The 22744-nt window shown below is 34.7% G+C and overlaps 4 protein-coding genes across 7 annotated transcripts in view; 3 read left to right on the top strand and 1 right to left on the bottom strand.

Annotated features, from left to right (window-relative positions):
• The window catches only part of LOC125848021 (pectate lyase-like), a 159425-nt gene extending 137424 nt beyond the window's left edge, over nt 1-22001 (bottom strand). The window contains exon 1 of the mRNA XM_049527796.1: nt 21996-22001. The gene's annotated coding sequence lies outside the window, so the exon portion shown is untranslated. The remainder of the gene's footprint in view (nt 1-21995) is intronic.
• Nucleotides 1455-14491, top strand: LOC125848000 (paired amphipathic helix protein Sin3-like 2). Of its 3 annotated transcripts, none has more exons than XM_049527774.1 (24): nt 1455-1646; nt 1772-1850; nt 2717-2932; nt 3056-3239; nt 3335-3433; nt 3516-3689; nt 3783-4068; nt 4503-4639; nt 4930-5005; nt 5080-5109; nt 5279-5454; nt 5561-5715; nt 6073-6200; nt 6313-6567; nt 7577-8155; nt 8306-8388; nt 8478-9077; nt 9200-9297; nt 9381-9519; nt 9618-9770; nt 9883-10046; nt 10966-11089; nt 13708-13883; nt 14065-14491. In XM_049527774.1, exons 2-23 carry the CDS (start codon nt 1777-1779, stop codon nt 13843-13845), a joined length of 4068 nt encoding a protein of 1355 aa, XP_049383731.1. In that variant the 5' UTR covers nt 1455-1646; nt 1772-1776; the 3' UTR covers nt 13846-13883; nt 14065-14491. The 3 variants fall into 3 exon arrangements, with proteins under 3 accessions (XP_049383731.1, XP_049383730.1, XP_049383729.1); XM_049527773.1 differs by having other exon boundaries at nt 5261-5454; nt 10978-11089; XM_049527772.1 differs by having other exon boundaries at nt 5261-5454.
• Nucleotides 15710-19507, top strand: LOC125848020 (uncharacterized). 2 transcript variants are annotated; one of them, XM_049527794.1, is made up of 3 exons: nt 15710-15925; nt 16103-16191; nt 17690-17991. In XM_049527794.1, exons 1-3 carry the CDS (start codon nt 15887-15889, stop codon nt 17835-17837), a joined length of 276 nt encoding a protein of 91 aa, XP_049383751.1. In that variant the 5' UTR covers nt 15710-15886; the 3' UTR covers nt 17838-17991. The 2 variants fall into 2 exon arrangements, with proteins under 2 accessions (XP_049383751.1, XP_049383752.1); XM_049527795.1 differs by lacking the exon at nt 17690-17991 and adding an exon at nt 19282-19507 and having other exon boundaries at nt 15714-15925.
• Nucleotides 19983-20573, top strand: LOC125848017 (uncharacterized). Its single transcript, XM_049527792.1, has 2 exons — nt 19983-20039; nt 20168-20573. Exon 2 carries the CDS (start codon nt 20177-20179, stop codon nt 20495-20497), a length of 321 nt encoding a protein of 106 aa, XP_049383749.1. The 5' UTR covers nt 19983-20039; nt 20168-20176; the 3' UTR covers nt 20498-20573.
• Nucleotides 22002-22744: the final 743 nt, after the last annotated feature.

The following is a 22744-nucleotide window of genomic DNA, read 5'->3' as shown; positions in this document are numbered from 1 at the left end:
TACGCTATTTGGTAAACAATATCAAATCTTAAAGACAACACCCTATTAAATTTGTTTTAGGCCTTATTTATTTTTAATAAAATAAGACGTCTGAATCTAAATAAATATTTGAATACTAAAATATGTACTAAAATCTAAATACACATTTCAATTTGATTTTTTCCAAAGAATTTGTCTAGAATGTCATAAAGTGGGAGTTGAATTTGGTCAAAGAATTCAACCTCACCGTTTGTGTCTTTCAAAATTTTCATTAAATATATACTTATCCAAAGTAGTGTATACTTATCCTGGTAAAATGTCAGTCAATATTTTAATTAATTACTAGTGTGGCATAATTAATTTAGCTCCAGGCAGCTCCACCTCAAAAATTGTGATGAGTATATACAAAATTATAATATTTATTATGCATACATAAATTGCTTATCTTATACTAGTCTTTAAGAGATTTAATATAAGAATTCATGTAATAACACATTAATTCTCCCACTAAATATATTAATAATATTTGATACCGCCAATAAGATGTTATTCGATTATTTGTGCAGCTAACCAAATACTCTTTTATCTTAAATATATATATATATATATATATAGTCCAACGTATAGTAATCTTAGTAAGCGTGATAAAATAAATTCAAATTCGACTAATTCATAAAATACGGAATTATACGAAACTTGAATTAACAATTTAGGTAAGAAATCAATTCTTATTTTTTTTTGTTTTCCCAACTGTTGTCCGGTACCCATATTAGAGTTCGACTAAATTTAAATTCGCATCGGGAAGTCCCATAATGTGGGTTAAATTTTGACTGAATCTGGATTCGTGTCGGGAAGTCCCAAATTAGGGGTAAAGTGCTCCATAACAAAAACAACTCTATACCTCGAGGGACTCGAACCCAAGACCTTTGATTAAGAATGAAGAAGTATTTAGCACTCTACCACGACCCTTGATAAATCAATTCGCATTTATGCAAGCACTTTAGGTAGACCTAATATGTCCTTCATCCCTTTTCTCATAATCCAGATGTGCAAATTTAGAGCCACAAACCTGCAATATAGAAGTAAATATTGAAATTTTATGGGACTTTACAAGACAAGTCAAATCTCTATTTATACAAAATGAAACTTTTCATCATTACGTAACCATAAACCTATCAATCAATCAAGTTGATTTAAGTTGAACATTGAAAAATATTTGGGCTTTTCCATAACCTAAAACCCAACTTGAGCCCAAATGCAAGAACACATTTAAAGCCCAAAATATAGGGCAAGAAATTTGAAAAAACCGAAGCCCTTTTGCTAAATCATATTAATTTTGAAAAAAAAAATACTTATCATATATCGTGTTATTAGTGGAGTAAATAAAAAACTGGGTCACGTTACAAAGATAATACCATAGTTAATACTCATTTTATTTTTTCTTTAATGTTAATTAATACATTTTCACTACCCTCTTTGTTTCTCAAAATTGTTTTTGTGTTCTTCTCCTCCGACGTTAGAGAGAGAAAGGAGTAAAGGCGAAAATCATAGAGAATAACAATTATTTCTTTTTTGATCCAAACGTTTGAACTGTTTTTCTCTTCAACCACTAGTTAGATCTGCTGTGAATTTCTTCAGAAAATCTGAGGAGGAAAAATAATTCAAAGGTGAGTTTTTCTAGTTTCTAGATAATGAGATGAGTAATTTTTTTAATTTTTTTTTTTGGTTTTGTTTTTCGGTTTTGAATTTTGAACTGTTAAGAACTAGCTTTTGTTACTGTTTGTTTTTGCAGAAGCTATGAAGAGATTAAGGGAGGATGGCTATGCTAATCCTCAATTTAAGCGTCCATTTGGTTCTTCAAAGGGAGAATCGTAAGCTCTTCTCGTTTTGTGTTTCTGGAGTTTTATAGGTTTAAATCAGGTCGTTTTGGTGTTGAAAAGTTCTCTGTTATGATAAGTTTTTTTTTGGGCTTTGAATTTGCTGAATTTTTTTACTAGTTTTTGAGTAAATTAGAGACTTTTAGTTTCTATGTGGTTGATGATGGCTAATATTTCTGTGATCAGAAGTTGATAGATGTAGCCTTCCGCCATACGTAAAGATTTGCGCTTAGGTCATATCCTTGTTTACTTCTAACCCTCGGAGAATTTCTAGGGGATGTTTAAATTAAAGTTTTAATCTTTATGCATGCTGCTTTTAATTTGGTGGATTTAATTTGGTATCTTTCTTTTTAACTGTTTTAAGTATTAACAGACTGTTTCATCAACAATCCAATTAAGGAGACTGGTTTGATTTCCCAGAAATGGAACTATGGGTTGCTAAGGGAGGGACTGGTTAGTGGAAAGGGCTTTCTGAGGATTCGAAACATCAAGGGACCGAAGTGGAATAAGGCCACTGTTGGCTCGGGTCTGGGGTGGATTTACCATATCAAATTTGTTTTCCTATTTTTCTTTAGAACTACTTCTTTAGTCAATCTCTTGGGCAAAGGAAAACTAGAAACAAAGCAGTATTTATTTGGTTTTGTTATGTTAAGTTGTTGACAATCTTGAGCGAAGAATTTAAAACTATGACTTGTGGGTCCAAATTAATCAAGGCGTTAAGAGGGGATGATAACTATACCTAATCCCAGTTAAAGTATATGATGGGAGGAAAATCGTCAATATTACATGGTTTACAGCAAAAAAATTGGTGGCTTTTGGTTTGATTCTTTGTATAATTTTTTCTTTTTCTCCCAACGCAGGTACGGCCAATCACAGCTTCCTGGAAGTGGGGCTGGTGGTGGAGGCAGTGGTGGTGGCGGCACTGGTGGAGGGGGTACTGGTGCCAGTGCTAGTACCCAAAAGTTGACAACTAATGATGCATTGTCTTATTTGAAGGAAGTTAAGGACATGTTTCAAGACCAAAGGGAGAAATATGACTTGTTCCTTGATGTTATGAAAGACTTTAAGGCTCAAAGGTTTGCTGTCTGCCCTTCCGTCTCTCATTTTCTTTTTCCCAAAACAAACAAAAAAGAAGGTAATCTCCAAATCCAATTATTCATGGGGTACTTTTGCATAATTATTTTGATTTTCCCTCACAGAATTGACACTGCGGGTGTCATAGCAAGAGTTAAGGACTTGTTTAAAGGGCATCCAAATTTGATCCTTGGCTTCAATACTTTCTTACCAAAGGGCTATGAAATAACCCTCACTGATGAAGAACAGGCTCCTCCAAAGAAAACAGTTGAGTTTGAAGAAGCTATCAGCTTTGTGAACAAAATAAAGGTGATGGTGTTGGTGCTTTTAATTGTAGTGATAATAATTTCAGTTCATTTGCTAGGAAATTCGCTAATAATATGTGAGGGTTCTGATTCCTGCAGAAACGTTTCCAAAATGATGATCATGTGTACAAGTCTTTTCTAGACATATTGAACATGTATAGGAAGGAACACAAGGGCATCACTGAGGTGTACAAGGAGGTACTACACTTCATATTTGGTGCATAAATATGATAGAATTTTTTTATATTTTAAATGTATTCGCTATTCTGTATATGAGTAGGTTGCAGCCCTTTTTGAAGACCATGCGGATTTGCTGGATGAGTTTACGAGATTCCTGCCAGATAATTCAGGTACTGCATCAGCAACACAAACATTATTTGGCCGCCCTTCTTTCCAGCGTTATGATGAGAGGAGCTCATCTATTCCATTGCTTCGGCAATCAAACATGGACAAGGTATTCTATAATTTATCTTGTTATCTAATTCTAGTTTCTTAGTCCTAGTTGTTCCACTGCCATATTGACAAGTCTGCCATTTATTTGTTCTAGCAACGTTTTCGTCGGGATAGAATTATCAATCCTCATGCAGAACGTGATCTTAGTGTTGAGCCCCCTGAGATGGAGGATGATAAAACAATGATGAAGTTGCATAAAGAGCAAAAGAGGCGTGCTGAAAAAGAGAACAGGGACCGCAGAGGTCGTGATCAGGATTACAGAGAACCTGATAATGAGAATAATGGAGATTTAAGCATGCACCGCATTACTGATAAAAGGAAATCTGCTCGGAGGGTTGAAGAGTTTGGAGGCACTTACGATGATAAAGATGGCGTGAAAAGTGAGTGCATGACTAGCATTCTGATCGTTACTATATAAGGAGGCTAATGCTTTTGTATATGATTTGTTCTTTAGCTTTTTCTCCCTTACTTTCTTTAGGTTTATGACCCCTCAGTACAGTCTGTTTTGCTGTATGATTTTCATTTACCTTTGGTTTCTATTTGAGTTTTGAAGTTCTGATTGTTGTTAGTTCATTTTTAACCACAAAGTTCCATCTTATGCTGAAAATTCAAAGGGTGATCCTTTAAAAAAAATTCGTGTCATTTTTGCTATAACTTGGCCTTGCTCCTTTGTTCTGGTGGAGCGTGTTCCTAACCTGCGAGTTTCACTTTGTTGTTTCATTTTGGAGTTCTTAATATATAATTTTTGCTTACTGCATAGTGTCATTAGATTTGATGATTGACCTTGAATTATGATTTGCTGTGATCATGCCAGATATGTATAGCCAAGAGTTCACTTTCTGTGAAAGAGTAAAGGAGAGACTACGCAGTCCAACTGATTACCAGGCATTCTTAAAGTGCCTCCATATTTATAGTACAGAAATAATTACAAGAAAGGAGTTACAAAGTTTGGTATGTCTATCTTGTACTTTTTACTCCTTTATTGCAGTGATCTTTCTTTGTTTTATCTAACAGATAGGAGACATTCAAAAATATAATATATCATATAATAGAGTAATGGACATTGATTAGGCACAAGCCATGCTAGTAATACAAATTGGTTCTGAGTTATCCAGCCAAGGGTGATCACTTTATCCTCGCCTTGCGATGGAAAACTAGCTGAATGACACTACAATATTTGAAATCATTTACTAAATGATTTGCATTTAAGCATTACAATTTGTAAGAAACGGTTATTTCAGGTTGCTGATTTACTTGGAAAGTATCCTGATCTTATGGAGGGATTCAATGAATTTTTGGAGCGCTGCGAACGAATTGGTAATTATAGTATTTTAAGTTTGTATAATTTCAATGTTACATATGTGGGACTCTGAATTATACCTACTTTGCAGATGGATTTCTTGCAGGTGTTATGAGCAAAAGTAAGTTGCACAACACCTGAAACTTAACCACCAAAAAAAAGCAAAAGAAAGCAGAAAAAGAACAGAGAGAGAAAGCAAAAATCACTTGTTTGTCTTGTTGGGTGCCTGTTGTTTACCACTATAGTCTGATGAAGTCTTCTGTTAATAACAGAATCTTTGTGGAATGAAGGGCATACATCTAAGTCGGTGAAGGAGGAGGAGAAAGACAAAGAACAGAAGCGTGAAATTGATGGAGGTAAGGAAAAGGACCGGTACAAGGAGAAATACTGGGGAAAATCCATTCAGGAGCTTGACCTTTCAAACTGTCAGAGCTGCACTCCCAGTTATCGACTTCTTCCTGAAGACGTAAGAAATTGCTCTCGCTGTCTTTCTGATAAGATCTTATGTGGAGGAATCTCTATCCATTCTGAACTATATATTAACTTGAACTTGTTAAATCTGTGTTCGGCAGTATCCGATACCTACAGCGAGCCAAAGGTCAGAGCTCGGCGCTCAAGTGTTGAATGATCACTGGGTATCTGTGACCTCAGGAAGTGAGGACTACTCATTCAAGCACATGCGTAGAAACCAGTATGAAGAAAGTCTGTTTCGATGTGAAGATGATAGGTAGGTTTCTTAACAAGTGTTAACGGGTTAAGCCTAACCCATTGCAAACCAAAGAAAATGAGAAAAGAAAAAGAAAGGGAAAGAGAGAAACCTGGGTATGATGAATATTAGAAAACAAAATAGATCCGAAGGAAACAATCAGTTTAGAAGAGTGCAGAAAATCTGGCCTTCATATTACTTCTACGAGCTCATCTCTCATTTGTTAGCTGCAATTATCATGACAAATAAGAACTACCAAATGTATATGGTTCTTGAAATAGTTTATTGACTCAAAACCTTATGTTTTTATATTCTCTTAAGGCTTGCTTAGTGATTTTCCTCTGTATTTCATAATGATGGTTATTCCGTTAACATCAGGTTTGAGCTAGACATGTTATTGGAGTCAGTGAGTTCAACCGCTAAGCGTGCAGAAGAGTTATTGAATTCTCTTAATGACAATTCAGTTGGTGCGGATGGCCCAATCCGCATTGAAGACCACTTCACAGGTTTGGCATTTCTGATATCACCAAGATGCTCCTCCCTTTCTTTTTCAGTTCATTAACATAAGAGATATGTAGATCTGTAGCTTGCTGATACATGAAGTTCTACTTTATGCAGCATTGAATTTAAGGTGCATTGAACGGATCTATGGTGATCATGGTCTGGATGTGATGGACATTTTGCGGAAAAACCCATCTCTTACGCTGCCTGTTGTATTAACCCGCTTGAAGCAGAAACAGGAGGAGTGGACAAAGTGTCGCTCAGACTTCAACAAAGTCTGGGCTGAAATTTATTCTAAGAACCATTACAAGTCACTTGACCACCGAAGTTTCTATTTCAAGCAACAAGATTCGAAGAACCTTAGCACCAAATGTGAGTTCCGGCGTTCAGTTTGTATTTGATGATCATGGTTTTCACTGTGGATTTTCTCACAGTTATTTTGATTCTCAACCTGCATTTTTCATGGTGATATGGCGATAACAAATGTTATTTCTATCTGGCTTATATTAGTGCACCATAATGTTTGTGTGCCTTCCATTATTCATTTGTTCTGTTGGTTCCAAAGCTTTCCATTCTTTTCAATTCTTACACCTTCAGGACAAGCCATCAATTCCTTCTTTCCTTTACTATGTCAAATATGTTGTTTCTTTTCTATTTTTGAGATAGACGCAGCCCGAACATACTACTTTCGTCCATGCAGAAGATCTGCTGCTTTAGTTTTGTAGTTTGACTTGTAAAACCTGTTTTATTTGTCAGTTAGATGACTTCGAACAACAAGTTGGTGAATTACTGACACTGCAATCATCCTCTTCTAATTCTAGCGACTTTACTTGATATCATCTGTAGCAACATTGCCAATACTTTCTCTCAGAACTAGCATTATAGTTATTGAATCATTGCATGTAATAGTATTTTCTCTTACTCTTTTTTCGAGTTACTATCTAACGTTATTCACATTTTAATTGGATATTCACTCCCTTGATACATGCTAGCCTTTAAAGCTGGACTTTCGTGTATGTTCTTTTCTGCCTTTATTTCCTATACAGATACTACTAGCATTCTGATGTACTAGCTACAGGCTTCATTTATGTCTTACCGTTATTTAGAAATATAGACTGCTTGTTCTAGTGAGCTTGTCACACTTTTCAAGTATGTTCCTCCTGTTCTCTGGTCCTAGTTATTCTAGTTTCCTTGCGGTATGTTTTTTCCTATTTATTGTGTGCTACTGCTACACAGTTCCAAGTATTTGATGGTGAGATCAGTCAGTAATGTGAAGCCTGAGTATCGCATGACTGTTTAATCTTCAATGTATCAACATTGATATTTTAAGTTAAATGTTTCCTGGAGTTGTTTCTTATAGTTTCATGATTCTGATTGACAGCCTTAGTGACGGAGATCAAAGAAATTAAGGATCAAAAGCTGAAAGAAGATGACATGATTCTTGCTATTGCTGCTGGTAGTAGACATCCAATAAGTCCTCATCTTGATTTTGAATTTTCTGATCCTGAAGTTCATGAAGACTTGTACAAATTTATCAAGTATTCTTGCAAAGAGGTTTGTTCCACAGAAGAGCAGTTAAATAAAGTACTAAGGTTATGGACCACCTTTCTTGAGCCAATGTTTGGTGTCACTTATCGTCTTCATGGCTCTGAGGCTGCTGACGATGATGTCTTGTCGAAGCATCATGGTTTGAAGAGAAATGGAACTAGCATTGGTGAAAGTGATGGAAGTCCTAGTATGGATGCTAACACTACTAAGTCTAAGCAATCAAAAGTTGTCTGCAATGGAGATGCTAAGTGTTCCCCTCAACGACTAAATTCTTCCAGGACAAGCGTCACAAATACAGATGCTCACCCCAAGGAAGATGGATTAGCGGCAGATGGTGAACACTTAATTAGTTCTGATGCAGCTGCTTCCGTCGGAGCAGATAATGTTTGTGCAAGATCAGAAAGTACTTCAGGTATATATATATTTGGACTATGTCTGATTTGTGGTGATTGATGGATGTTTCTTCACTGTCTTAATCATGCTGAATTTGTTGGACTTACTGGTGTTGTTGTTTAGTTTTAACCAAGTTCCTTAATTTACCAAACTGATTTTGCTTATCCAGGGCGTGATACACGACCCCGTAATGGTACTGCTGAGGATGGCCAAGGAGCCAAGTGTAATATTGATAACTTACCAACTTCAGAGGTGTGAAGCTCAAAACTATGTTAAGTATGATTTACCCTAATGATCATATGATTACTCAAAGGTAAATGTGTTTCTCTTCTTTGACACAGGGTGACATTTCTAGATCACTTCCCTTGGTAAATAACGGGTTTGCTGAAGGTTCTAGAATTAATGGGTATAACGCTGATTCAGTTGATCCCTCCAAAAATGAGAAAGAAGAAGGTGAGTTGTCGCCTAATGGGGACTTTGAAGAGGACAATTTTGTTGGCTTTCGAGATTGTGCCTCCCGCAATGGAAGTATGCAATATCAATCTGGTGGTGCTGAAGTTGTTGGTTGTCAAGATGCTGCTGGTGATAATGATGCAGATGCTGATGATGAGGAAAGTGAAAATGTTTCTGAGGCAGGAGAAGATGTTTCAGGTAGTGAGTCTGCTGCTGATGAGTGCTCTAGGGAGGAGCACGAGGAGGAAGATGATGTGGATCATGATGAGCTTGATGGTAAAGTTGAGAGTGAAGGTGAGGTGGAGGGCACGAGTGAAGCAAACTTTATTGGAGGTGATGGCACCGTGCTTCAAATGTCTGAACGATTTTTGCTTACTTCGAAGCCTCTTGCTAAACACGTGGTTTCACCTCAATGTGGGGGTGTAAAGAATGGCCTGCAGGTCTTTTATGGAAATGACGATTTCTACGTGCTTTTCAGGCTTCATCAGGTGAGGAGAGTTACTTTTAAATTGTGGTCCTGCTAAATGTTTACTACCTTGAAACCTTGCTTCTTGTCTGAACCTAAAGAGGTGTAAGTTGTATTCCTTTGTTTTCCCTTCTATTTTTCCAGATTTTGTATGAAAGGTTATTATCAGCAAAGCTGAATGCAGCGTCATCTGAATCAAAATGGAAAACTGGAAAGGATACTGGTTCTGATCCGTATGCCAGGTGGATTGCAAGTTTGTTTTCTTTTGGTTTGATTAGGTCATCTGCTTGCTTATTTTTTAACAACAGTGGATGTGTGTGTGCAGATTCATACGTGCTCTGTATAGTTTGCTAGATGGATCGGCAGATAATGCAAAGTTTGAGGATGATTGCAGATCAATCATTGGGAACCAGTCATATGTGCTATTTACTTTGGACAAATTGATATATAAACTGGTCAAGCAGGTATTTTCGCTCTAATTATTTAAACGTGATCTGGTAATTGGTATGATATGATTTGGTGGTTCTTGACCATAACTTTGGTTTATTTATTTGTACTTTAGCTTCAAACTGTTTCAAGTGACGAACTGGATGGTAAGCTGCTTCAGTTATATGAATATGAAAGATCACGGAAACCCGAGAAGTATGTTGATTCAGTTTATTACGAAGATGCTCATGTCCTCCTCCATGAGGAGAACATTTACCGGTTTGATTGTGTAGGTCCCTCGCTACTTGTCTGTTTTTGCCTTTGGACCCCTCTCTTTTTCATTTACGGTACCGTGTTGAAGTACATTAATATGCTGTGTTATTATGTGATTCTTCTTGCAGACATTTTCCCCGACTCATCTGTCCATCCAGTTGATGGATGATGGAAGTGAGAAGTCTGAAGCTGTTGCAGTTTATGTAGACCCCAATTTTGCTGGTTATCTGCATAATGATTATCTTTCTGTTGAACATGGGAAGAAAGAGTCTTCTGCAGTTATGCTGAAGAGGTAATTTGATTCCTATCCAAAGATTAAGTTGGGGAATGCAGCTTGTGTTGAGCTCAACCAAAAATTCAGACATTCTTCTTGGTTTAGAGAGTGGTGAGGACATGGGTTGTATGAGATGATGTCCGCCCAGCCTTGTGTTTTGTAGGTTAATGTTTACCCTTTCAATGTGGGAACCTTTAAACTTTGTGGAGGCTACTCATATTCCATTTTTTATATTCTACTCTTGCCTGTCTGGATTTGTTACTCAAAACAAATTGCATATTTTTCATCAGATTTTGTAAAATTGAACGTGGAACCTGGGTTGTATTCTGAACCTTCGAATTTATGGAAAAAAATTAGAGTTGAAATTTGAGTTGGACCCACCTTAAGAAGTATAATTTTTGACTCCTTGCATAAACAGTCACTGTAGGTTAATTAAAGCTGAAGGTACTGTTCCACTATAGTATATGTCAGATATGGACATACCATGTGGACAGAGGTGCAGATCATGATACTTTTTGGTGCTTACTGGAAAACCTTGCCTGACTGCCCTAGGAAAGTTTTACTTGAGAGAGGAGGCAGGGGAGCACACATGCCTTTGCGCTCGAGTCTCATTTAACTGACTGATCTAATTAGAATAAGCTTCAATTCTTTGGACAGTATGGATAGTAAGAAATTATAGGTGTTCTGAGGTTGGTAATTCATCCTTGCCATTTGTGAAATTCAAATGCTCACGGAACATGTTTTTATGGTGTAACAGAGTTGTAGCTAATGATTTAGACAACCAAGTGGAATTTACAAGTCCTCAAGAAGACGACATCTCGTCTTCCCGCCTTCCTTTTGTACTTTCATCACTATCTTGTTGCAATTAATGTATCAAAAATGTAGAATAAGCATTCAATAGTTTCCATGTCTGATCTACTTAATTTCTTTTTGTGAGATCTGTGAGCAGAAACAAGAGAAAGCAGACCAACCATGATGTATCTTCTGCCTTGTGCATGGTGATGGAAAATATTATACTCGTAAACGGTTTGGAGTGTAAGATGGCTTCAAATTCATCAAAGGTACATGAATTTCTACTTTGACTTCAACTGCTGAAATTGCAAATGTTTGGTACAACTTTGTGATATTTTTAAGTGGGTTTTGCAAATCCCGAAGAATATGTACTTTTAACCTTATGTAGTGTTTATTGTAACTTGAGCCGGTAATTTCAGCCCATATTTATAAAATCAGTCCATTTAACGCACATTTAATGAGTTGGATCACTTTTATTTTGATTGGGTAAATATGGACTTCAATCTATTTTAACCCATGACAATACGGGTAAAATATATAATATGGATATCCATATTTTAACTATCCGAGTGAAGACAGATATTGCACCATCATATTTGACTAAGGACAAACTCAACATACTATTCAGTTGCATGGGTCTATTCTTACAGCCAAAAAATATGATTTTTTTTTTTAAATAACTTTTTCCTATTCAGAAATATCACTGTTAGCTCAAATTATCTCACATATCAAAAATACCTGCAAAATTTTGTTTGTTTAAAGAATTAATATTGAGGAATTACTATAATTGGTACAAATGCGGAAGCAAAATAACAAAAACATAAATGGGAGGGTATAGATTCAGGAGAGGACCAATTAAGGAAACTTTAAGACCTATCAATTTAAAACTTAATTGAGTCAAAACTATTGTACACTTTTAATCATTTGCTTAAGAATATTCACAAGTTTACCATAATTTACTAACCATTTCATGTGTTCTGTTGAATTTATATTGTTGCTTCACAATATATTTGGCAGTTGCATATGTAGTTCTATAAATATTGTCCAATATAATATATTTTCTACATGAAAGGACCGAAAACACATATTTTTATTAATTGAAAGTTAATGTGCTGCGTCATTACTCGAAATTAATATGCTCTTATCAATTTGCATTTGTCTACTTTTTACCGTATTTATTTCGAGAAGATTTTGATTTACGCCTGTCCAGTTTTTATTAGATTTTTAAAACTAATATCTTGTAAATTTGTTTAAGAATAGAGAAAATGGCTCACCCCCCACTATTCTACAGTGGCGTCCTATTACTCCCCTGAACCTTCTATTTTTGGAAATTTGTAATCCCTAACACCTTGTTTGGATTGTTGTTACGTATTGTTTCATAATGTGTCGTATTACATTACAATGTTTGGATAGATTGTATTGTTCTCCATCGTTACTGAATGTCACAGTCCAACAACTTGAATGATAAAACCTATAAGAAAAGTAGCTCTACTGGGTAGAGCTATTACAAAAAGGTAAAGTAAAGAAGAAAATAGGATTATTAAATAGTAAGTAGACAATATGAGAAGAAAATATTAAGGTAATGACGTGCTCACACTAAATCGGTCGTTACACAAAATGAGGCTTTTCATCGTTACATAACGGTGAATTTAAACGATATAGTAAAATTTAAGTAATAATGAAAACAAACATTGTATTTAAACTAACAAAGAACCATCCCAACAAGGTGTATATGCTGACCCATCCAAGATGGTGAATACACCTCTTGCAGGTGCGTAAGAATTGAACGAAAAGACCTAAAATTGCTAAAATTGAATTAAATAGTCCATGTGTCAGTTTCCGATTGGAGATTCTACAATTAATGCAACTTTTTTAAAAACAAATAAAGCATTCAAATATTCAGTCAAATTAAATGACAAATCAAGGTATCCGAGTATCTGAAACATAGAATGAAATAAAGAAGGGATGGACCTTTTGAGCTTTGAACTGCAAAATTGCTTGAAGAATGGAAACCGCAGACCGGAAAGCCTCATCAGTGATGGAATTTGATCACTGAACGATAGATCCAAGCTCGAACAATGATCCCCTCACCTCGACATTAACGAACTAGACAGTAAAAAACCTAACTGGATTTGGTCAAAATTTTACCCAGTCGCAGGTTGTAGAAAATGAGGTCTGTTTTACTGCATTTAAAATGGCTTCATGGTGTTTTCATGTATGTGACAAGGATGAGAATTTTTAGGTTGAGATCCAAATTGTGTGTATAAGATTGTGGGGAAGGAATAATAAGGAAATAAGTGGGGTTCACTGAATTGGAAATAACGAGGGAAATAAAAGTGAAGGGAGTGGGCTCAACGCGTGTATACAAACATTTTTATATATCTGATTTTCTTGGACAGGTCAGTGTTTTAAGGGTTGCGAAATTTTGAATATAAAAGGTTTAGGGGGTAATAGGACTTCAGTTTAGATTAAGTATGTAGTTGGTAAAATGGCAATAGGTTTGTGCGGTGGTGGTGCTTTTAGCGTTTCTCTTTAATAATATATTAACAACTCTATAATTTTGTTTTGATTGTCAGTATTTTTCCTGAAGAAAATGAACAAGAATGGTGTTGTGAAACTGGTGTTGGGTTTGTACCGAGTAAAAAACTGATTTTAATTAACTAAGTGTTTTGGCTGTAGGAGATTAAAGTGGGTTATGACTTCGGACCATTTTACCCAATCCATTTTCTTTACCTATTTTCATATAGGCGGATTGAATCCGCCCAAATCTGTCCATTTGCCACCAGTAGTTGTTAGTTGTAACTGAAAGTTAGTGCCTTTATCAGTTCCCAGCTTAGATAAAAACAATTTTAGGATAAATTCATTCAACTGAGATGAGGATTTGCAGATTTCTTATGTACTGGACACCGAGGATTTCTTTTACCGTCTTGGAAGGAAGAGAAGAAACATTTCGGCTGGCAGGTTATCATGTCATGGCCATGAGAGAATAGAACGCTTTCACCGTGTTTTGACATCCTTATTATGATGATGCGTGGTTTTCTTGTTAAACATGTGGTAATCAAGGTATGCACCATCTATCTAAGCCAAATCACTATATATATGGAGGTCTATTCGGTGTACTTACTGTAATTCACATCAATATTTGTTGCTATTTCAAAGAACTTTTTTCACTCATTGATCTCAAATGAAAAAAAAAAGGAATACTTGCTCACTCTTATTCCCTTCTTATTTCTGTGTACTTCAGATTTTCTTGGTTTCTTTGGTACAACAACTTACTTGACCCAACTGGTTGAGCACTCGGTGGCAGATTCTCTTGAATTGACTTCACCCTCAGAACAAGGATCTACTTGTGGATCTTCTCGTTGACTGTATTATACTTGTCAATGGCATTCAAGCCGTCTTCTTGTAAATGTGGGTTTCACTCGTGATGTTAAATTGTTAATTGTAGAGTTGTGTTTATTGAGTTGTATTGCTTCCATGGGAGCACATAGGGGCCAAGACTGCATTCCTCATCAGCAGTCTGTGTACAAGCGGCCCCTGTGAAGTGAACTAGCTGAAAGTGGTATAGTGAAAAGGCTTATATTAGATATTTCAGTGGGTATAGTCCCTAATCTTGTACAGAGTACATACTCCAATTCCTGACTATGCTAAAACATAAGATTTGTTCCCTTCTTGGCAAGGTGTTACTTCTATCATTCATTCATGTATTGGTTTAGTTGTATGAAGTACATGTATTTTCATCCTAAGAAGAGGTCTTGGGTTTGGGCTTAGTATTGGTGAACCTTTTGAAGGGGAAGCTTTTTACTTTACTTAGTGGGTTTACTCTGTGTAAATGTGCATTAGTTGGGCTAGTGAGTTTTGAATACCTGATATCGCAAATGAGAATAGAAGTACATGCGTTTCATTCAGGAAATACAGACTGGTTTTCCTTCACTCCCATCCCAGAGTTGATGAGTCCAACAATATGACGATGTGTGCGCTCCAATAGTGGATCGGTTTTATGATTTGATATATTACCAGAGACTTGTAATAAGGCTGATAGTCTTGGTTTCGCAGCGAAAGAAACTCAATTTTTGAAGTCACTATTCAATTTTATAATTGATGCCATGAAAAAAGCAATCGAAAATTGGCCAACTTGCTGTAAACTGAATTGTAAAGCGGCCACCATATGATTGGGGGATTAACCACATTTGTCCTTGCAGTCATTTGATTTTCTAAGCTGGTCTTGCAAAAGGGTATTTTCAAATTTACAGTCTGTTGGAAGTTTGAATAATGTTCAAATTCAAACCTTTGGTATTTTAAATTCAGACAGGAACATAGGCAGTATATATTTATTATAAGTGGGGTTTGAGAAGCTGTAAGGTATACACAAACTTTACTCTTTTTTCCTTTTTAGGATAAAGAGATTGTTTTTGATAGTTCTCCGTTAAAAAAATTGGTTTTCAGTAGTAGGTTCAATATAAAGTTTGTTAAAATGATTATATTTTTGCAAATAAATAATCTTTTAAAAATTATACCATGTGTATTATTTAGCACAACAATCTCAAGTTTTCTAACCAAACAACTCCTTAAATACTCCACAATTCAATATTTTAATGCTTTTAAAGTTCTGGAGATACCAATAATTAAATAAATATTTGCAAATATAAAAATTTAGCATTTAAATTAACCAGAGTGCCTCTCTTTTTCTATCAAAATCACAGAAGAGAAGACATTCTTTCAACAAAGAAGTATTCATTTTCTTTGACCGAAGTTTTTTTTTAATTTTATTGTTATAATTTATTTATAAAATATTTAAAGCTTTTATGTTTGAATGTATTTTAGTTTAAAATTTGAATCTCCAAAATTTAACAGTAAATTGAAACAGAGAGAGTCACGTCTTTCGAGGCTAACAGAGCTAGTTGGAGGTATTGAAAACCATGGGCGTTTGCGTACAAAGAACTTAAAACAAATTGCAGCTGAGAAGAACATTCCACACGAAATATAAATACTAGTAGCAATCACAGAGAAGAACATCGCCAGCTGAGCTCTGTAGTCTTCATTTTCCGATTGTGCTCCTTCTTCCCATGGCTTCCTCCACCGTTAACCGATGGCTGAGGCCCGAGGTCTGTTTATCTCTCTTTAACTTATCTTTTTTTGTCGTCCTGAAATTCGCTATTTTTACTGTTTGGTTCATAGATCTAGCAAAGAGGCAACGGCTGTATGTGTAATAGTATACTGCATTTTACTAGTTCGGCGATTAGATCTGGAGTACTGATATTGCAATTTTTATGGTGTTATAGGTGTATCCACTATTTGCAGCCGTAGGAGTAGCTGTTGGGATTTGTGGGTTTCAATTGGTTCGCAATGTCTGTATCAATCCTGAAGTCAGGTAAACACTTCCTCCGTTTTTGCCGTTGGGTTTTAGGTTATATTATACTATGAATTGCCAGATTCTTCAAATTATTGTCTAAAAGTGTTTAGTTTGTACATTTTATGATATATTTGGACTTGCTAACTTCTTAATGAAAAGTCAATGCATGAAGGTTATGTATAGTTTGATGTGTCTCTGCCAGCAAATTGCATTTCCTTATTTCATACTTGTGTAATTACTCAATTTGGTTGAATTCACTCAAAGTGAATTTTTTTGGTACACAATTTCAATCAACGGAGACTGAATGTGCAATTTATTATATTACACCCTGTGTTGCTCGGCCTCTTGAAAAATACCGATAGGTGAGTGTCTGATCCTTCCAAAGTAGTACATTTTTGGAGGATCTGACACAGTGTAACAACATTTTGAAGAGTCCAAGCAACATAGATTACACCATTTCAGATGTATATATTATGCATGTGTCAGAAGTTGGTAAAGATTTTCAATTATGAAAGGGAGAACGAAAATGCAAGAAGAAAAAACGGAAAAGAATGCAATAGTCTGGCAAAAATTTTGAACAGGGAGAATTCTTCAGGGCAGGGTGGTGTACTGGTAGTAGAGAAATGTGGGGCTGGGGTGTGGATATTGGCGGATCCAGGATTTCCATTAAGGAGGTTCGAGATAAAAAGAGTAGTGCCTAAGATTTGAACTTGGAACCTCAAGGATAGTTTTGAACCCCTCAACCACTAAGCGAACCTTTAATCTTACCTTTAGGAGGTTCAAAATCAATATATAGACATAAAAGTTCCTTAAAATACCTTAAATATACAACATATTTTTTTCTGAGGGGGTGCAACCTCTAGGTCCGCCCCTGGGTGTGGACTGTGGTGCTGTATTAGGAGCAATTTACAGGTAGATGGTTTATCCCTGCCTGCCCCTTTGCCATCCATTGGTGGGAGGAATTTTTTGGGACACTATGGTTTTTTCTGCTTAATAATCTATCAAAAAAACTGAACAGTTATATTCATGACTTAGAAGGATAGGGATTTGAGATCCCTTAAGTTACTTCTACAGCTTAGTTTGCTCTTTTGTATTGAATGCTATTCCTTTATTTTTTGCTTATTACCTCATCACTGAATCTTAAAGTTCATAAGAGATATAAACAATTTGTACACTGTCTTAATGAGCTTCTTAGGCTTGTAATGGAGAGAATCTTTCTTTGGTGGAGACCTTAATGCGTGAACGAGGACTGTTAATGGACTTTTCCTTTTAGTTCTGATTGTATGTTAAGTTTGGTAGTTCATTACTGTATTAGATATTCTCTCTTTAAACTAAGCTGTAACAAGAGAAGGAGATTGTTAGTTAGACCTTCAACTTCTCTGATCTGCATCTTCTTGCTACTTGTAATGCTCTTTTGTTCTCTGGATCCTATTGCAATTGAAGTGGAGTTGTAGAAAGTAGAAAATTGCTATATATTCTATAGTTCACGGATGTTTTTTTGTTCTGCAAAACATAGGGTGACCAAGGAAAACAGGGCAGCAGGAGTGTTGGAGAACTTTTCAGAAGGGGAGAAATATGCAGAACACACTCTGAGGAAGTTCGTTCGTAACAGGTCTCCAGAGATCATGCCATCTATCAATGGCTTCTTCAGCGACCCCAAGTGATGGCCAAATTTAAGCCTAAGTTTATTGTTTGTTTATGATCAACTAATTTCAATTGTATTAACTATTTGATCATCTAATTCCAATTGTGTCACTTCTTATGGCTTACTCCTTTATTTTTAATGCATGGTCCTTTTGACTCACTCCCTCCATTCCATATTAATTTAATTTTTGAGACATTTTTAATTATTCAATTTTCAAGACTACTTTTAGAGTGTTCTTCCAATTTTACCTTTCATTAGTTAGTATTGGAATTAATGATTAATTAATATTTAGTTATTTTAATCATAAGTTTGACAATAATTAATAAGGGTAAAAATGGAAAATTATGTTTAATTTATGTCTTAATTTACTTTTCTTAAATGATGTGAAACACTTCAAAAATTAAATTAATATGGAATGGAGGGAGTAATATGATATCCGCAACCTTGTGTAACATTACAACGAAAAGGATGGATCACTTGCGTCAATTACAACGAAAAGGATGGATCAAGATACATAATAATGAGTCTTGAAGCATAAAATATAACCCTCGAGTAAGGAAAAAAAGGTTTGGATGGTGGGAACTGAGAAGTAAACAGAAAACTCCAAAACTAATGTCACTCTAAGAAAAATATTCTGTTTTTTTTTTAAAAAAATAAACATTTTGTGCTTAAATTTAACCATTCTTGATATAATTATTTTTTATTGTTAAGCCAGATAGAGTAGGTTAGAAGTTCCAATCGTGTTGATTATTATTTTTTTCGCGCTTGATTGGGAAAATCAACATTTTTTATTTTTTTGGGAAAATCAACATTATTAGTCTAATCCTACAAAGAATCTGGTAAGAGTGATGATGTAGAAGAAATTTGATTTGACATTCCTATGGGAATTTTTAACATTAAAAATATTGTCTCTTGAACTTTACCAAACAAGAGCCTTTCTTCGACCAAATAAGATACTATACTACATATTTATCACGGAAGGTATTTTATAGATTTTCCTCTTCATTTGCTTTTAACTTTTCTCTTTCTGTCCTCAATTTCCAGTTTTGCAACTTCTTCTTCCAAATGGTAAGTTTCCCCCAAAAAACATGCTTTTCTTTGTTTTTTTTTAAAAAAAATTCAAAAAGAAATGTTAAATTAGTCAAATTTTTTTGAACAGTACATTTATAAAAAAACAGTTTTCAAAATAAACTTAGGCGTTACTAAATTACATGTGACGGTTCCTTTACAATCACGATAAGCACGAACAAATTTATTTAATATATTAATTAAAACAAGACGCACTTATCAATTTCACATAACAAGTTGCTTATTTAGATATTTTTGTGCAGCCCGTAGTTCTTGACTGTACGTGGTCCATTTCTTTGTGCAAGATGCAAGTAGACAATCTTTACTAAATATTTATCCAGAGGTTTAGATAAAAAAAATTACTTTCTCCGACTTTACTTGTCCACTATTGANAGGGTGACCAAGGAAAACAGGGCAGCAGGAGTGTTGGAGAACTTTTCAGAAGGGGAGAAATATGCAGAACACACTCTGAGGAAGTTCGTTCGTAACAGGTCTCCAGAGATCATGCCATCTATCAATGGCTTCTTCAGCGACCCCAAGTGATGGCCAAATTTAAGCCTAAGTTTATTGTTTGTTTATGATCAACTAATTTCAATTGTATTACTATTTGATCATCTAATTTCAATTGTCACTGTACGTGGTCCATTTCTTTGTGCACGATGCAAGTAGACAATCTTTACTAAATATTTATCCAGAGTTTTAGATAAAAAAAAATTACTTTCTCCGACTTTACTTGTCTACTATTGACTTTGCACACTTGTTAAGAAACTATAAATAGAATGATAATTTTATCATATCACCATTTTAATATAATAAATACAATGTCTTAAAAAAGGTACTAATAGAGAAATAACTATAATTAATAATAAGGATAAATGAGGAACTAAGTGTAAAATTATCTATTGATTTCATAAATTGATAAGTATTATTGGACGAAGAGAGTAAAATCTTTTATGGTTAAAATACATAAGCATAACCCATCTTGATATATATATATATATATATATAATTTTCTTTTAGCACCATTAATTAACAAAATTGGATACTTGATCTAATGTCACGTTGCAACTTGCAATTATTTAAAGTGGGTATAGAACATGGTTTGCTATTTCAATTCCTTGAAGCAGGCAACGAAGACTATGTCAACTGTCAAGTAAGCGCAATTAAGCAAAAGCCGTACAGTCATTCATCAATAAATAGGAGGAGACCATACTTGTATCGAATTATCATATTCACATCTATATATTTTTACTGCAATAACAATTTGATCATACAATACAGAGTAGCAATATGTCAAGAATTTTGCACAAAATTGAGGAGAAGCTTCACATACACCACAAACATGGAGATGATGATATTCCTGCAGCACAAAACAAGCCACAAGAAATTACCCCTGTGATTAATGAGGAAAGCAATGTAGATAAAAAGGAGGACGACGTTGATGATCATAAGAAAAGGCATTTGGTGAAAAAAGTTGGGAAAATTGCGAAAAAATTGTTACAGGGTCATAACAAAACCTCCAGGGAGGAAGGCTACGAAGGAGAGGAGGAGGAAGAAGAAGTAGAAATGGAAGAAGGTGGTTTTGAATTTGAACTCAATTTCGACTTTTGAATTTTTATTACTCGTCGTATTATGATTTAGGTATCAACCCAATTGTTGTGTGCCTTTATATTTGCCTTCTTGTTTATTGATACTCAAAAACAAATTAAACTGGCACAGAAGCTCCAACTGCACGGCTAAGTTCATTCTGTTTATTTGTGTAGAAAAGTTTAAATCTAAAATTTCTAATTAACCGAAGGAATCTGTCACATCATAATTCTGAATAATTTTAATTTTCTAGTAGTATTGTTACGACAGCAAATAAATTTTGGACCCCAAACCGTGGGACAGCATCAGAATTTCAACTATGTATTGCAGACCCTCTAAATTTAATTATCCCAACCTATATTTGTATAATTAAATTATCTATTCAAAAACTTCTTTAAATCTATCTTTAAATAAAGTAATTATCATAAATGTGACGGTTCCTTCACAATCGTGCTAACTGCAGACAAATTTATGACTGTATTGTTGGTGTAATATATCACAAATATAATAAATATAGTTGAAAAATAAAATGAATGAAAAATAAATAAATTATCATTCGGACTGAAGCACATATATCTTGCTTTTTTAAAGAAGATTCACTGCGATATAATCTACATCGTACCAATTCAACAATATATCTCTTAACTTGTACGATTATCCCTTCTAGGATATAACAACCCAACAACGTCATGCTACTCAAGTAACACCGGATTAGTTGAAAAGTTCAAAACTCTATAACACAGAGCAAATTCTTTCAACATATAAATACTCTCTTTTATATAGTGAATATAATTGAAGACCTAGAATATTTTTTTCTTAGTCACAACTCTCTTTCACTACTACATACTATAATATTTTTTCACGCTTAACATATTTCATCTCCTACCCAACACAAAGGAAGATGCACCATTATTTATACGTAAAGAAGTCTTTCATATAATCAATGAGTAGAATAATGGATGAAATGAAGATTTAGAGATTACAAAAGTTACTAATTACTAATGACCAAATTCTACCACAACACAAATATAATATCCATCAATAAACGTAACACGATATATTATGTGACATGATATATTTTTATTAATATTAAAATGTCACAATAACATTTATTATTATTAAAAGAAGACCCACTTATCAATTTCACATAACAAGTTGCTTATTTAAATATCTTTTTGTGCAGCCCGAATCAGTCAAACACGTAGTTCTTGACTCTGGTCTATTTCTTTTCACAGGAAACACAAGTGGACAATCGTTAATTTACTTATGTAGAGTTGTAGACAAAAGACTTATTTTTTAGAGCAACTTTCACATATAGCAAATACAAAATTCATATTTGTATGCTATAGCAAAGTTTGCATAATTGTGCTCCATATCAAACATATATATATGTATAATTCGCTATACATATACAAAAAAACAGTTGTATAATCTGCTTTGGTATACATATACAAAAAGATTAATTNCGAGCGAGATCTGGGAGAGGGGAGAGAGGGGAACGAAAATATATGTATATATACAGTTTTCTCTCGCTTTATACAAACACAAACACATTTTATACAATTTGCGTATTTTGTATAAAGTGAGAGAGACGAGTGAGAGAGCGAGATCTGGGAGAGTGGCGAGCGAGATCTGGGAGAGGGGAGAGAGGGGAACGAAAATATATGTATATATACAGTTTTCTCTCGCTTTATACAAACACAAACACATTTTATACAATTTGCGTATTTTGTATAAAGTGAGAGAGGCGAGTGAGAGAGTGAGATCTGGGAGAGTGGCGAGCGAGATCTGGGAGAGGGGAGAGGGGAGAGAGGGGAACGAAAATATATGTATATAGACAATTTTCTCTCACTTTATACAAACACAAACGCACTTTATACACTTCCGTTTGTATAAAAAACGAGAGAGGCGAGGGAGAGAACGAGAGTGGTGAGCGAGATTCACCAGGAGAGAGGTGAAATAGCAACAATTTGCTATGAGGTACAATTAAATCAAACTATATTTATAGCATTTAATTTGAATTAATAATTTGCTATTATATACAATTTTCCCTATTTTTTATTATTTGAAGTGGTCACAGGACTCTCAAATGTGAATTATTGAAATTTGGTAAACGTAGTTGCTATTACATAATTAAATGTCTTAAAACGTGCTTGTAAAAAATAATTAAATGATGCTTAGGGAGTATTGTAATTGACAAGTGGCTAAAACGTAGTCCATTTTAAAAACTAGAAATTGAAAGAACTGGGAACCTAAATAAGCCACAAAAAC

Source organism: Solanum stenotomum, chromosome 12 (genome assembly GCF_019186545.1).
Source record: "Solanum stenotomum isolate F172 chromosome 12, ASM1918654v1, whole genome shotgun sequence".
NCBI classification, from domain to species: domain Eukaryota; kingdom Viridiplantae; phylum Streptophyta; class Magnoliopsida; order Solanales; family Solanaceae; genus Solanum; species Solanum stenotomum.
The sequence above is the reverse complement of the archived record's forward strand: the minus strand, read 5'-3'. Positions and strand labels throughout refer to the sequence as shown.

Bases quoted from the DNA above. Each gene is read 5' to 3' on its own strand.
- LOC125848000 (XM_049527772.1), top strand. From the start codon at position 1,777: ATGAAGAGATTAAGGGAGGATGGCTATGCTAATCCTCAATTTAAGCGT. The intron at 1,851-2,716 runs GTAAGCTCTTCT...CTCCCAACGCAG, and splicing joins GGTTCTTCAAAGGGAGAATC to GTACGGCCAATCACAGCTTC. The intron at 9,078-9,199 runs GTGAGGAGAGTT...CTATTTTTCCAG, and splicing joins TGCTTTTCAGGCTTCATCAG to ATTTTGTATGAAAGGTTATT.
- LOC125848020 (XM_049527795.1), top strand. From the start codon at position 15,887: ATGGCTTCCTCCACCGTTAACCGATGGCTGAGGCCCGAG. The intron at 15,926-16,102 runs GTCTGTTTATCT...ATGGTGTTATAG, and splicing joins ACCGATGGCTGAGGCCCGAG to GTGTATCCACTATTTGCAGC.
- LOC125848017 (XM_049527792.1), top strand. From the start codon at position 20,177: ATGTCAAGAATTTTGCACAAAATTGAGGAGAAGCTTCACATACACCAC.